Genomic DNA, 15,068 nt, shown 5'->3' with positions numbered 1-15,068 from the left:
GCACGGAAAGGATTCTTGACTTGTGCAAGAGCTTAATTTGCCTTCTAAATTTTAACTCTATAATTCATTGATTTCCTTTAATAGGAGTTCTGTGGTATCTAGTAAGAACTGGCATTTATTGAACCCTAATGTCCTAGCCAATCCTGTGTTGTAGAGACTGTCTTTCCCATTTTGCCAGTGAGGAAACTGAGACTTAGAGAAGTTCAGCTGACACTTAGAGAAGAAGTTCGGGGAATTGCCCAAGTTCTATAGCTAGCAAGTGGCAGGGGCTGTGTTTGAACCCAAGGTATTTGACTCTAAGGCCCATCTCCTTACCCTCTACCTGAAGCTGCTCCCTGAATATGTTAACATATTTGTTTCATTCATTAAAATGTGATTTATTTCAGGAATATAATCACGTCTTAAGTGTTGAGTGGGATATGTACACGGCCTATCTCTGAAAATCATGAATTAAAAAAAGTATTTTTCTCATTATGAATAAATATACATACTTGCATAGAATTTGAAAAACCAAAGTTATTCATAAGCCTACTACCCTTCGGTAACTACTGTCATTAATTTGATGTTCAATTACTGTGTCCAGTTTTAAAAAAATAAAAGCAGCAGATTGTTTCAGTCAGGGGAAATGTTGAGGCACTGAAAGCTTTGGATACCAGAACGTGCCCTTAGAGAGGTATCTTAGTCTGTTTGGGCTGCAAAACTAGAATACCACAGACCGGGTGAATTATAAAAAACAAAAATTTATTTCTCACAGTTCTGGAGCCTGGAAGTCCAGGATCAGGGTGCCGGCCTGGTCAGTCCTGGTAAGAGCCCTCCTCCAACAGGCAGACTCTCCACTTCTCACACTGGCAGAGATCAGAGAGAAGCAAGCTTTCATAGGGTACTAACACCATCCACGGGGGCTTCAGCCTCATGACCTCACCGCATTCTCATCAGCTTCCAGAGGCTCCATCTCCTAGTACTGCCACACTGGGGGGGGGGGGGGCGAGTTTCAATAGGGATTTTAGAGGGGCGCAAACATTCCGCTTATAACACAAGATTTGATTTTTCTCACTTCTAGCCCAGTATTGAACCATAATGCTTCTCTGTGGCACCAAGGCTCACTCAGTAAGGGGAAAAATACTTTTTTCACTGGAATAAACAGATTTTTGTAATATGATGATTGAAATAGAGACATTTATCATAAAATACAATACCTGGAATTGAGTTGTATTCATTCGATGAATATTTATTGTTATCCTCTCTGTGGCAATTGTTGGATATGCATGTATATGTAGTATTATATATAGTATAATATATATACTATATAGTAAACATATAGTATATACTATATAGTAAACATATAGTATATATATATATATATATATATATATATATGGGTGTGGGTGTGCATATATATGTAATATTGAAGAAGCCAGGTAAGGTCCCTGTTTTCATGGGGTTTACAGTCTGGTGGGAAAGATACACAATGAATAAATCAACAATTATCAGGCAGGCCAACAGGAAAAAAAAAATTGACAAATATGTACACCTGGGTAACCCAAGCCCCCATCAAGACATGGAATGTTATACAATTCTGGAAAGTTCTCTCTTGCCTGAAATGCTCTTCCCTAGAATTTTTCCTGACTGGCTTTTTTTTTTTTTTTTTTTTGATACTCAGTGTTCAGCTTAAATGTCCCTTCCCTGTAACTCACCCTACCTCCCAGAGGCAGCTAGTGTTCAGATCTTTTTCTACCATAGATTAATTTTAGTTGTTCTGGAACTTTGTATAAATAGAACCATACAGTAACTCTTTTGTATCTGGCTTCTTTCACTCAGCCTAATGTTGAGATTCACGCATTTATCAGTAATTCATTTCTTTTTGTTATTGCCAAGTAGTATTCCATTGTATGGGTGTACCAACTGGACTTTTTCTAGGGTTTGGCTATTATGAATGAAGCTGTTATGAACATACTTATACAAGTCTTTCTGTGGATAGATTTAATTTATCCAGCTTGGGACTCAGAGGACTGTACTAAATCTGATGACCTCCATCTCAACTCTTCATTACATGGATGTCGAGATTCTCAATCTGTCCCCCATGTCTCTGCTATGTTTTCTACATCTTTCTCTCTGTGCTACATTCTGGGTGAGTTCCTCAGATTTATCTTCAATTCACTAACTCTCTCTGTCTGATCTACTATTTAACCTGTCTATTGAGTATTGAACTTTTAAACAATTTTAGCAAGTATTTTTTTGTATGTAGAATTTCTACTTTATGTTGTCTCCTGTTCATGTTTTAGATTTTATTTTCCTTCATTTCACTGAGTGTTATTTAAGTTCCTTTCAGATTTCAGATATGGATGTTTTTGTTTGATTCTTATGTGAAATATTTTTATTGGCTGTAGGGTATTTTAAAATTTTTGTTTTGTTTTGATTCATTTGTGAGTACTCTTCTAGGGACTGGTGTTGTTGGAAGTACTGCATGTTTCCTGGGTGGTAGACACACACACACACACACACACACACACACACACACACACACATTCCAACCGAATTCACAAATTCTAACCATTTTCGCTTTAGTTTCTTTGGTTTTCAATTTTTTTAACGTTTGTTTATTTTTGAGAGACAGAGAGAGAGACACGGGGCGAGTGGAAGAGGGGCCGAGAGGGAGACACGGAATCCGAAGCAGGCTCCAGGCCCTGAGCTGTCAGCACAGAGCCTGACATGGGGCTTGAACTCACGAACCGTGAGATCATGACCTCAGCCAAAGTTGGACACTTAACCGACTGAGCCACCTAGGCGCCCCTTAGTTTTAGTTTCTTTAAAGCTAGTTTCTTTAAAACTTAGAGTTTCCTTTTGTGAGGATAATGTGAATTTGGGCCCTCTACTGCCTCACAGTGCAGGCCTGGGAATCTGCCTTCTCATGAGGAGTTCTGTTCATACTCTCAGCCTTGGGCGGGTGCTTGCCTGGACCATGGTAGTTGAACCCTTTCAGTTTCCTGTTCATGGACAAGGCAGCACTTCCCGGGTCCCAGCTGTGCCCTGGGCCTGTGGCCTAGACTTCTGGCCATGGACTGGCAATAAAGCCCAGCACTGAGGCTGCTAGGAGTTCTGGTCTGTGCCCTCCCCCCACCCCCACATATCTCCCACCCAGGAGTTCCAGGGTTCCCTGTTTCCATTTCTGGCAGCTGATGATTTCCCTTTCTTTTGAGTTTAACTCTTTATTAAACATTTATATTTTTGATGTTTTCTCCAGCATTTTGTATTGTTTAAAGTGGGAAAGGGAAGAGTTTTTTTTTTTTAAACGTCTTTTCAGATTATTTTAACTAGAAATTTGTGCAAATTCTTGAATCTCATTAAGCCTTCAGTAAAAGTACTGGAGAAAGTACATGAGTACTTAGCACTTAGTACTTCTGCAATAAAGTAAGTATTTTAAAAATAACACAGCTATTTTCTTGTTTTCATTAGCAGTGTAATAATTGTGTGATTTCATTTCCCCCCCCCCCCCCCCCGGTTAATCCATGCCTACATGATTATAGCCCAGGGTTGTTGTAACTATTAAATTATTTAAAAAATAATTGTTATTGGAGTGCCTGGGTGGTTCAGTCAGTTAGGCATCCAACTCTTGATCTTGGCATGATCTTGTGGTTCGTGTGTTCGAGCCCCATGTTGGGTTCTGCGCTGACAGCACAGAACCTGCTTGGGATTCTCTTCCTGTCCCTCTCTCTCTGCTCCTCCCCTGCCAAGACGAATAAATAAACTTAAAAAAATTATTATTGAAGCTTTGAAAGATGATAAAAATAGTACACCTTCAGTGGGAAACTCTCGGCCATAGAAAAGTGTAGGCAGCATCTAGCAGGTCACTGTGTCTTTGGGCAATACAGATTGTAGGCCAGAATCCACAGGTGGGTGGCACGGAGCCCAGAGTGTTTTTGTTTGGCTGGCACAGTGAATTTGTTGCTGACACTTAAAAATAGTGACATTTCACATAAAATTTAGATACCTGACTTCCCTTGAATAATGGCGTTATATGACTACACTGGGCCTGCTTCCCAAATGGGATCAATTACTTTGTGCCGAACGGTGTCTGCCTCATGATCGCCCTGTGTGACTGAGGCTAACAGCCACTTACCATTTATTGTTACACATTTACTGTCGTTATGTAAGTAGTACAGAAACAGCGCTGTATGTCCATTTCTCTGTCAAAAATAGGAACACAAAAGGTAGATGGAGAAAACCGTGTGCTATAGGAGAAATGGAAGAGAGACTGTTATGTGGAGTTTCCCTGACTGAAATGATCTGCCATTCTTATTGTTTATTTAATTGTGTGAAATAATTGAACATCACACTGATAACTGGTTTCCTAAGGGTAGGAGGATTATAATTAATTTTAATTTTTCAAATTCCATACACGTATATATATGTTCAGACACCCTGTTAATGCCTGATTAAGGGAGCACTGGGCAGCTGGTAGAATGCAGGGGCATTTTCTTGGCTGAGAATGAAGACCGAGAAAGTACAAAAGTGAAAAAGTAAAATATCACTTTTTCCATGTGGAAATTTGTAGCTTTTTCTTTCTTTCTTTCTTTTTTTTTTTGTTGTTGTTGTTTAGTTTGTGGACACATGGATTATAAGTGGAGCTCTTTTTAGGGGAAAACATGTTTCCATATAGGTTTAAATTCTGTATATAAATATATTGTTGCCATTTGTTTTGCAGATTGTGGGATTACTGATATGCTTTCCTAAGCCGCAAAAAAGTTGAAGATGTCTAAATACTTAACGGCTTTGACAGTAACCACCCTTGTCGGTGTGGCTGTGGGGGGGTTTGTCCTGTGGAAGGGCATCCGGTGCCGGAGGAGCAAAGCGAGCCTTGACCCCTGGCAACGGCGGAGGCAGCAGCAAGCCCCGGGCAGGAGGGAGCAGCCCCCTCCAGCAGACGACCAGCTGCACTGCGGTGCCCCCAGAGCCTCATGGGAGGAGAAGATTCTCGAAGCAAAGGTGGTGACTGTGTCTCACGAGGCAGAGTGGGACCACATCGAGCCATTGCTTAGGAGTGAGTTAGAAGATCTCCCAGTACTTGGAATTGACTGTGAGTGGGTAAGTTAAAAAGCAAAAATAAACCATGTAAATCTTTTCTGCTTTTCTAACTAGGGACCTTGAATAGTCAAGTAGAGGATAAGACTAAAGGAGAATTAGCTTGTTCTCAACTAGCTCATAAATAGAATTTAGCAGACGGAGAAGCTGCTTCTCTCGTCAGGAGAGGAGAGTGCTTAAAATCATGGGTTCTGGAGTGAGACAGATCTGTCCGAGTCCCATTTTGACCGCTTATTCTGTGAACTCAGACAAGCTACTTACCTTCTCAGAGGCTCATGAACTTGTTTGTCATAGGGCTGTAATGGTAGCTCCCTCCCAGGGCTTTTCAAAGGAGTCAAATAGATAAGCCCTATAAAGGGTTCAGCATGATTTTCACATATAGTAAGTACTCATTAAATATTAGCTACTATTAATATTTTAAATAGTATTTTCATAAGGATGCCATGGAGAAGTTAGTTAAGGAAGTCTATTTAAATGGGAATTATTACACAAAGTAGCATTTAAAGAGATAACATTAAAATCTGAAATACTGTTTGCTGTCAGCCAGGTACTTTGCTGTTTGTTTGCAGCATCTCATTTAATTTCCACAGTAAATCCCGTGTGGGAAGATTCTATTGTTACCTTCACTTTACAGATAGGAGATGGGAGGCATAAAAAGGTAATCGCCGTTTGAGCCCAGGGCTTTCCTAACCATCTGGTTCGTTTTTCTAATAGGTCTTCTTTGGGGAGAGTCGTTACATAGTTGTGATGAGGATCACAGGGTGCATCTGTTCCTCTGTCATTCTGATTCACGGAGTGAACTTTAATCTCCTTGAAACAGAAGATATTACATAACTATAAATAAATCATAGTTATCATTCCTTGTTGATGTATGTCTTATCCGATATATGTCTTTTGGATATGTAGAATATGGCCTACGGCCAGGAAGTGTAATCAGAAGAGGCCCTAAGCAGAATAGCTGCCACCAAATCGGGTCCCAGATTTGGTAAGAGGTCAACCAGATGCCAGGGATGACCACGAACGAGAACACTTGACAGCGTCCAGAAGGGTTTAGTAGTCACCCAAGACCTTACACCCGCTCGAGGGATTTCATCGTATCAGCAACAATAGTTGTTTCTGCCAGTGAGCATGGGTCATCAGGACAGCATTGGACACTTCTGGTCGATTCTGTATACGAAATTCTATCATTTTAGAAATAGTCCAACAATAATAGAAGAAAACATCACTAAACAGTGAGCTGTAGTAGATTAGGAACATTCACTTTTGCCAAGCGCCTTGATTTTCTAACTAAATGAAGTATAACTGCAGCCGCAGGGTAGTCTGAAGTGAGTGGTTAGTAACAGCGGTTGATTTAATAATGTTTAATTACTGTAGCAGAGATGTGGATAAGTTAAAGTGGCAAATAACCCAAAACCCACTTCATTTTGGCTTTGGATAAGTATTGAATTCATGCTGGATGCCACATCTTCAGGTGTGATTGCATTTCCCTGTTTGCTGCCACAGAAAAGCTTTATGAAGAAAATTATTCTTCCTTGGTGTCGCCATTCTTCCATTTCCCTTTCTCTTTTTAAAAAAATTTTTGTTTTAAATGTTTCTTTATTTTTGACAGAGAGGGAAACAGAGTATGAGTGGGGGAGGGGCAGAGAGAGAGGGAGACGCAGAATCTGAAGGAGGCTCCAGGCTCTGAGCCATCAGCACAGAGCCCGATGCGGGACTCAAACTCACCAGCTGTGAGATCATGATGTGAGCCAAAGTTGGATGCTTAACCGACTGAGCCACTCAGGTGCCCCTCCCTTTCTCTTTTATTCACTTGTGTGTGCTTGTATAGTTGACATTTTTGTTCTTGTCTAATACAGTGAGTATTTGTTTGGATTTACCAAAATGTTTACCTTTTTCTTTGCTCATTTTTTCCTTAGGATCATTTTCTTTAAGGTCATTCTTAGAAGTTTATGTCTTCAAAGCTCATTAAACTAGTTGTCATTGTTCTTGTTTTGAAAGTGTCTTTAGTTTGCTCTTAAGCTTGAAAGAAAGGTATTTTACTGGATACAAAATTCTAGCATGGCAATTTATCATCATTTTCAAGACAGTATTCCATTGTCTTCTGGCTTCTGTTGTTGCTGTTTAAAATGACTATCAGACTAAGTGTTGATTCTTTGTAGGTAATCTAACTTTCTGTAGCTCCTTTTAAGATCTATACTTTGAGTTTGTGGTCCTGAAGATTCAGTATGATGAGGCTAAGTGTTCTTTCTGTATTACCAACATGGGATTCTGAGAGATAGGTAGAAATGAGGATTGACATCTTCTATCAATTTTTATTTTATTAGTAGTATTTTTTAAAGAAGTCATTGCATTTTCTTTCTTTTTTTTAAAGCTTATTTATTTATTTTTGAGAAAGACAGAAATATGTGTGTGAGTGGGGGAGGGGCAGGAGAGGGAGAGAGGATCCCAAGCAGGCTCCATGCCATCAGTGTGTAGCCCGACACGAGGTTCGAACCCACGAACGGTGAGATTCACCTCTGAAATTGAGAGTTGGACACTCAACCGCCTGAGCCACCCAGGCGCCCCTCTTTTATCAATTTTTGAATTCTCTTTGCAGATTGTCTTTACCCTGTTTGTTCTTCTCTCCACCACCACCACCCCCCCCCTTTTCTTTCTCATCTTCTCCCTCCTCTTCTTTTTTTCTTGCTGTAATTTGATCAGCTCTATTCTCAACTTTTTATGTTACCCTACATATCTGGTAATCTCTTTTATATTTAACATATTGTAGTCTCTATGGATTCATTTTGCATGGTTTCTTTCTTTTTTTTTTTTTTTTAATTTTTTTTAACGTTTATTTATTTTTGAGACAGAGAGAGACAGAGCATGAACAGGGGAGGGGCAGAGAGAGAGGGAGACACAGAATCTGAAACAGGCTCCAGGCTCTGAGCTGTCAGCACAGAGCCCGACGCGGGGCTCGAACTCACGGACCGTGAGATCATGACCTGAGCTGAAGTCGGACGCTTAACCGACCGAGCCACCCAGGCGCCCCGTTGCACGGTTTCTTTAGGTCCCTTTTACAGTCCCCTTTTTCTTTATTTAGTTTTGTCTAATCTGTTTTACTTGCCCCTGAAGTCTTTTTTTTTTAACCTTTTTATTGTGAAATAAAACACATCAAGAAAAGTGCCTGAACCGAAAATAGCTAAATGATTTATCTAAAGAGAACAGCTGTGTAACTAGAAGCTAGGTCAGGAAATAGAAGATTGCTAGTACCCCAGAAGCTCTGCTTATAATCATTGTCCCCCAACAGTTATCATTATCCTGATTTTATAGTATTTACATTCTTGTTTTTCTTTATACTTTTACCACTTATGCATGCATCCCTAAGCACTGTAATTTAGATTTGCCTGCTTTTTAAATTTAATATATGTGAAATTGTAGAGTATGTATTCTTTTGTGTCTGACTTCTTTTGCTCAACATTGTGAGATTTATCTATGGTGCATGTGACTGTGATTCTTTGCCATATAGTAATCCCTTGTATAAATATATCATGATTCACTTCATCCATTCTAATATTGATGGGCATTTGAGTTTGTGGTTTGGAGCTCTTACAAATGATGTTGCAATAAATTTATGGACACAATATTATTGGGCGTATGTATTTAGGAGTGGAGTCCTACATCATAGAATTGTGTGTATGTTTAACTTACATGGATAATACCAAACTGTTTGCCAAGGAGGTTTTAACTAATATACCCTCCGGTCAGTATTGTATGAGTGTAGCCATTGTTCGGCTGTTTTCAGAAGTGGTTATACTGATTTAACCTCCCACCAAGGCTGTCTTTGTCTGTATCTCGTCAACAGTTGGTACTGTTAGATTTTTATTTTTAATTTTTGTTTATTTTTTGGTACTGCCAGATTTTTATTTTTATTTATTTGGGACTGTCAGATTATTTACTTTTTTACTAAGCCATTTTTTAATGCCTCTTTATTTTTAGAGAGAGGGCATGCATGCACAAGTCAGGGAGGAGCAGAGAGAGAGGGAGAGAGAGATGGCAAGCAGGCTCTGTGCTGTTAGCCCAGAGCCTGACATGGGGCTCCATCCCACGAACTGTAAGATCATGACCTGAGCCAAAATCAAGAGTCTGACACTTACCTGACTGTGCCACCCAGGCACCCCCACATCTCCTTTTTCCATTCATCAGTTGATGGGCACTTGGGCTGATTTCATAATTTGGTTATTGTAGATAATGCTGCTATAAACATTGGGGTGCATATATCCCTTTGAATTAGTATTTTTGTATTCTTTGGGTACTGCAGTTGCTGGATTATAGGGTAGTTCTATTTTTAACTTTTTTGAGGACCTCCATACTGTTTTCCAGAGTGGCTGCATTGGTTTGCATTCCCATCCACAGTGCAAGAGGGTTCCCCTTTCTCCACATCCCCTTTCTCCACAAGCCACCGTGCCTGTTGTCTCTTGTGTTGTTGATTTTAGCATTCTGATGGGTGTGAGATGGTATCTCATTGTAGTTTTGGTTTGCATTCCCCTAATGATGAGTGACATTGATCATCTTTTCATGTGTCTGTTGACTATGTGTAAAAAATGTCTATTCGTATCTTCTGCCCATTTTTAAATTGGATTATTTGTGTTTTGGGTGCTGAGTTTGTAAGTTCTTGATATATTTTGGAATCTAACCCTTTATCAGATATGTCATTTGCAAATATCTTTTCCCATTCAGTAGGTTGCCGTTTAGTTTTGTTGATAATTGCCTTTGCTGTACTATAAAGTTTTAATTTATTTATTTTATTTTTTGGTTGAGCATCTTTTTACATTTTATTGATCATTTAGATATCTCTAAGTGGCAAGTCTCTTGCCCTTTTTCTTTCATTTGTCTTTTTCTTACTGATCTATTATAGGAGTTCTTTTTACATTCTGGGTATGAATGTATGAATCCTTTGTGAGTTAAATGTATACCTCAAATGTTTTCTCCCATTCTGTAAATTGCCTTTACATTATTATTTTTTTAAGATTGTATTTTTTTTTAAACATTTTATTTATTTTTGATACAGGGAGAGACAGAGCATGAACAGGGGAGGGTCAGAGAAAGGGAGACATGGAATCTGAAACAGGCTCCAGGCTCTGAGCTGTCAGCACAGAGCCCGACGCGGGGCTCAAACTCACGGACCGTGAGATCATGACCTGAGCCGAAGTCGGCCGCTTAACCGACTGAGCCACCCAGGTGCCCCTTAAGATTGTATTTAAAAAAAAAATTTTTTTTTAATTTTTATTTTTGAGAGAGACTGTGAGCGGGAGAGGGGTAGAGAGAGAGGGGGACAGAGGATCTGAAGTGGACTCTGCGCTGACTTTAGGAAGCCTACTGCGGGGCTCGAACTCACAAACCGTGAGATCGTGACCTGAGCCGAAGCCGGGAGCTCAACCAACTGAGCCACCTAGGCACCCCTTAAGAATGTATTTTTAAGTAATCTCTACACCCAGCATGGGGCTCGAACTCATCACCCCATGATCAAGAGTTGCATGCTCTACCAACCGAGCCAGCCAAGCACCCCGCCTTTACATTCTTTTTAATATTATCTTTTGATGATCAGAAGATCTGTATGGTACAATTTAAGAAGTCTTATCCTATTCCTATGCATAAAGATATTTCCTGTATTATTTTCTTGGAGTTTTATGGCATTAATCTCGCACATTTAGATTTATGATTCACCTGAAATTCATTGTGTGTGGGGGTGGGGCTGCGAGGTAGGGTCAAGTTTTATTTTTCCCTCATATGGATATCCACTTGTCCTACCTAGTACCATGAATTGAAAAGATAAACCTTTCCTCACTGCTCAGCAATGCCTCTTTACCTCAGAACATATTATCTGTATGAATAGATCTGTTTATGGGCTCTCTAATAGTCTGTTTTGCTATTCTTGCACCAGTGATCACAGACTATCTTAGTTCCTGTTGTTTTTTTTTTTTTTTTTTTTTAATTTTTTTTTCAACGTTTATTTATTTTGGGGACAGAGAGAGACAGAGCATGAACGGAGGAGGGGCAGAGAGAGAGGGAGACACAGAATCGGAAACAGGCTCCAGGCTCTGAGCCATCAGCCCAGAGCCTGACGCGGGGCTCGAACTCCCGGACCGTGAGATCGTGACCTGGCTGAAGTCGGACGCTTAACCGACTGCGCCACCCAGGCGCCCCTTAGTTCCTGTTGTTTTATCATGACTCCTGATACCTAGGACAGTGATACTTGCTATCTTGTTCTTTTTCCAGAATATCTTCATCTTAGTCCTTTGCATTTCCTTATACTTTTTAAAACCTGCTTTTCAGGTTCTACAAAAAAAATTCTTGATATTTTGATTGAGATTGTATTGGCATCAGTAGATCAATCTGTGAGGAATTAACTGCTTAGAATATTGAGTTTTATAACCTAGGAATATTTATTTAGATCTCTAATTTCTTTTAAAAATCGGTAGTTTTCTGTGATTTTAAAAATTCTTTATAAATGAAATCTTTAAAATTTTTTTGTGTTTCTGGTATATGGAAATGCAGTTGATTTTTATATATCTCTTCTATTAAGGACCCTTACTAAACTCATTAATTCAAATTACTTGTAGATTCTTTTGGATTTTTGTATACACTCTTATATCATTTGAGAAGTGACCATTTTCTTTCTTTCCAGTCCGTACATCTTTTGTTTCTTTTCTTACCTTACTGTACTGACTAGGATTACAGTGTAAGTGCCCAGTAGAAGTGGTGACAGTAGGCATCCCTGACTCATTCCCTATCCCAAAATGACAGCTTTCAGAGGTGCCTAGGTGGCTCAGTCCGTTAAGCATCCGACTTCAGCCCAGGTCATGATCTCACGGTTTGTGAGTTCGAGCCCTGCATCAGGCTCCCTGTTGTCTGCACAGAACCTGCTTCGAATCCTTTGTCCCCCTCTCTCTCTGGCGGTCCCCCACGCTTGCTCTTTCTCTTTCAAAAATAAGTAAACATTAAAAAAAATTAAAAGACTAAATAAATAAATTTTTAAAAATGACAGCTTTCAACATTTTCATGTTGAATACGATATGTGCCATGTTCGGCAATGCCGATGTTTGTTTGTAGATCCCTTTACCAGATTAAATACATTGAATTCTATTCTTGGTTTGTTAAGAGTTGTTTTTTTTTTTTTTTCATTATGAACAGTTGTTGAATTTTATCAAGTACTTTTCTGTATTTCTTGAGATGACTATGTAGTTTTTCTCCTTTATTCTGTTTTTGTGGTGAAAGACATTGGCGTTTTAATTTCTGGAGTAAATCCAAGTTGGTCCTGATGTCTTTATTCTTTTTATACATTGCTGAATTCATTTTGCTAATGCATTTTAGAGGATTTTTTTAAAACTATGTTCATGAGAGTGATATTGGATTATAATTTTCTTTTCTAGAAATGACCCTGTCTGATTGTGAGTAAAAGTTATATTGGCCTCACACAACAAGTTAATGTTGTGTTCTCTGGAAGAGTTTCTATACGATTTCATTCTTTTTTGGGCACCTGAGTGGCTCAGTCAGTTAAGCGTCTGACTTGATTTCAGCTCAGGTTGTGATCTCACAGTGGTGAGATCAAGCCCTTTGTTGGGTTCCATGATGAGCATGGAACCTGCTAAAAATTGTCTCTGCGGGGCGCCTGAGTGGCTCAGTCAGTTAAAGTGTCCGACTTCGGCTCAGGTCATGATCTCGTGGTTCACGAGTTCGAGCCCCGCATCGGGCTCTGTGCTGACAGCTCAGAGCCTGGAGCCTGCTTCCGATTCTGTGTCTCCCTCTCTCTCTGACCCTCCCCCCATTCATGCTCTGTCTCTCTCTGTCTCAAAAATAAATAAACATTAAAAAAAATTTTTTTTAAATTAAAATAAATAAATAAATAAAAATTCTCTCTGCTTCTCCCCATCCCCTGCTTGCATGCATGCTCTCTCTCTTTCTTTCAAAAAAAAAAAAAAAAAAGATTGTCATTCTTTTTTCCTTAAATATTTGATTAGGATCTACTGGTGAAGCCATCTGCAGTTATTTTTTTTTTAAGGGAAGTGTTTGAATTAGGGATATCATTTTTTAATAGTTTTGGGGCTCTTCAGATTTTCTATTTCTTCGTGTCTTTTTAAAAAAAAAAATGTTTATTTATTTATTAAGTAAGTAGTCTCCACATCCAACACGGGACTTGAACTTGCAACCCCGAGATCCAGAGTGGCATACTTTTCCAACTGAGCCAGCCACGTGCCCCATATTCATGTCTGTTTTGATAAATTATATTTTTCATCAGAATCTTCTTTCAAACTTTAAAATTATGAGCATAAACATGTTTATAATATCTTCAGGTTTTTTTCCCCAATCAGAAGGATATGTAGAGTTGGCTCCTTTTTCCTTCTTGACATCATTAATTTTGCTTCTTTCTTTTTTCTTGATTTCTTCTTCTATGAGCTTATCAATTTTATTAGTCTTTTCAAAGAATCAACTTCTCACTTTGTTGATCTTCTTTTTTTATTTATTTATTTATTTTTTCAACGTTTATTTATTTTTGGGACAGAGAGAGACAGAGCATGAACGGGGGAGGGGCAGAGAGAGAGGGAGACACAGAATCGGAAACAGGCTCCAGGCTCTGAGCCATCAGCCCAGAGCCTGACGCGGGGCTCGAACCCACGGACCGCGAGATCGTGACCTGGCTGAAGTCGGACGCTTAACCGACTGCGCCACCCAGGCGCCCCTGATCTTCTTTATTGTATGTTTGTGTTTTATTTCATTGATTTCTGCTCTTTCTCTCATTTTTTTCTTCTACTCGCTTGGGTATAATTTGCTCCATTTATTCCTCAAACTACTTTAATCTGACTTGCTACTATACTACTCCACTGAAACTGATCAAGTTGATGGCTTTCTTGTTTTCGAATCCAGTGGACACTTATTTAATAATCCAGTGTTATTCTAGCTGTCAAAAGCACCTGCACAGTTCCTGCATAAGACATTCTTCTTGGCTTTCGTGTCTTCATACTTTTCTGTCTCCTATCAGTATGATTCTTTCCTCTTTTCCTTCTTTTTTTTTAAATTTTATTTATTTTCATTTATTATTATTTTTAAAAATTTACATCCAAGTTAGTTAGCATATAGTGCAACAGTGATTTCAGGGGTAGATTCCTTGATTCCCCTTACCCATTTAGCGCATCCCCCGTCCCACAACCCCTCCAGTAAACCTCTGTTCTCCGTATTTAAGAGTCTCTTATATTTTGTCCCCCTCCCTGTTTTTATATTATTTTTGCTTCCCTTCTCTTATGTTCATCTGTTCTGTGTCTTAAAGTCCTCATATGAGTGAAGTCATATAATATTTGTCTTTCTCTGATTAATTTCGCTTAGCATAATACCCTCTAGTTCATCCACGTAGTTGCAAGTGGCAAGATTTCATTCTTTTTGATTGCCGAGTAATACTCCCTTATATATATGTACCACATCTTCTTTATCCATTCATCCATCGATGGACATTTGGGCTCTTTCCATGCTTTGGCTATTGTTGATAGTGCTGCTATAAACATGGGGGTGTATGCGCTCCTTCGAAACAGCACACCTATATCCTTTGGATAAATACCTAGTAGTGCAGTTCCTGGGTCGTGGGGTAATTCTATTTTTAATTTTTTGAGGAACCTCCATACTGTTTTCCAGAGTGGCTGTACCAGCTTGCATTCCCACCAGCAGTGCAAAAGAGATTCTCTTTCTCTGCATCCTTGCCAACATCTGTTGTTGCCTGAGTTGTTAATGTTAGTCATTCTGACAGGTGTGAGGTGGTATCTCATTGTGGTTTTGATTTGTAGTTCCCTGATGATGAGTGATGTTGAGCATTTTTTCATATGTTGGCTGGCCATCTGGATGTCTTTGGAGAAGTGCCTATTCATGTCTTTTGCCCATTTCTTCACTGGATTATTTGTTTTTTGGGTGTTGATTTTGGTAAGTTCTTTATAGATGTTGGATACTACCCCTTTATCTGATATGTC

At 39.2% G+C, this 15,068-nt stretch overlaps 1 protein-coding gene across 3 annotated transcripts in view; it reads left to right on the top strand.

Moving 5' to 3' along the window:
• The window catches only part of EXD2 (exonuclease 3'-5' domain containing 2), an 87,912-nt gene that overhangs the window by 44,350 nt on the left and 28,494 nt on the right, over positions 1–15,068 (top strand). For 2 of the 3 annotated variants that reach the window (XM_086709444.1, XM_025919678.2), the window contains one exon: positions 4,703–5,082. In XM_086709444.1, coding sequence (XP_086565570.1) covers positions 4,750–5,082 — 333 coding nt within the window. In that variant the 5' untranslated portion in view covers positions 4,703–4,749. Of the gene's footprint in view, positions 1–1,978; positions 2,129–4,702; positions 5,083–15,068 lie in introns of all 3 variants that reach the window. The other variant, XM_086709443.1, reaches the window with a different exon arrangement.

Source organism: Puma concolor, chromosome B3, assembly GCF_028749965.1.
Source record: "Puma concolor isolate L17-30 chromosome B3, mPumCon1.1.hap2, whole genome shotgun sequence".
NCBI lineage: Eukaryota > Metazoa > Chordata > Mammalia > Carnivora > Felidae > Puma > Puma concolor.
The sequence above is the reverse complement of the archived record's forward strand: the minus strand, read 5'-3'. Positions and strand labels throughout refer to the sequence as shown.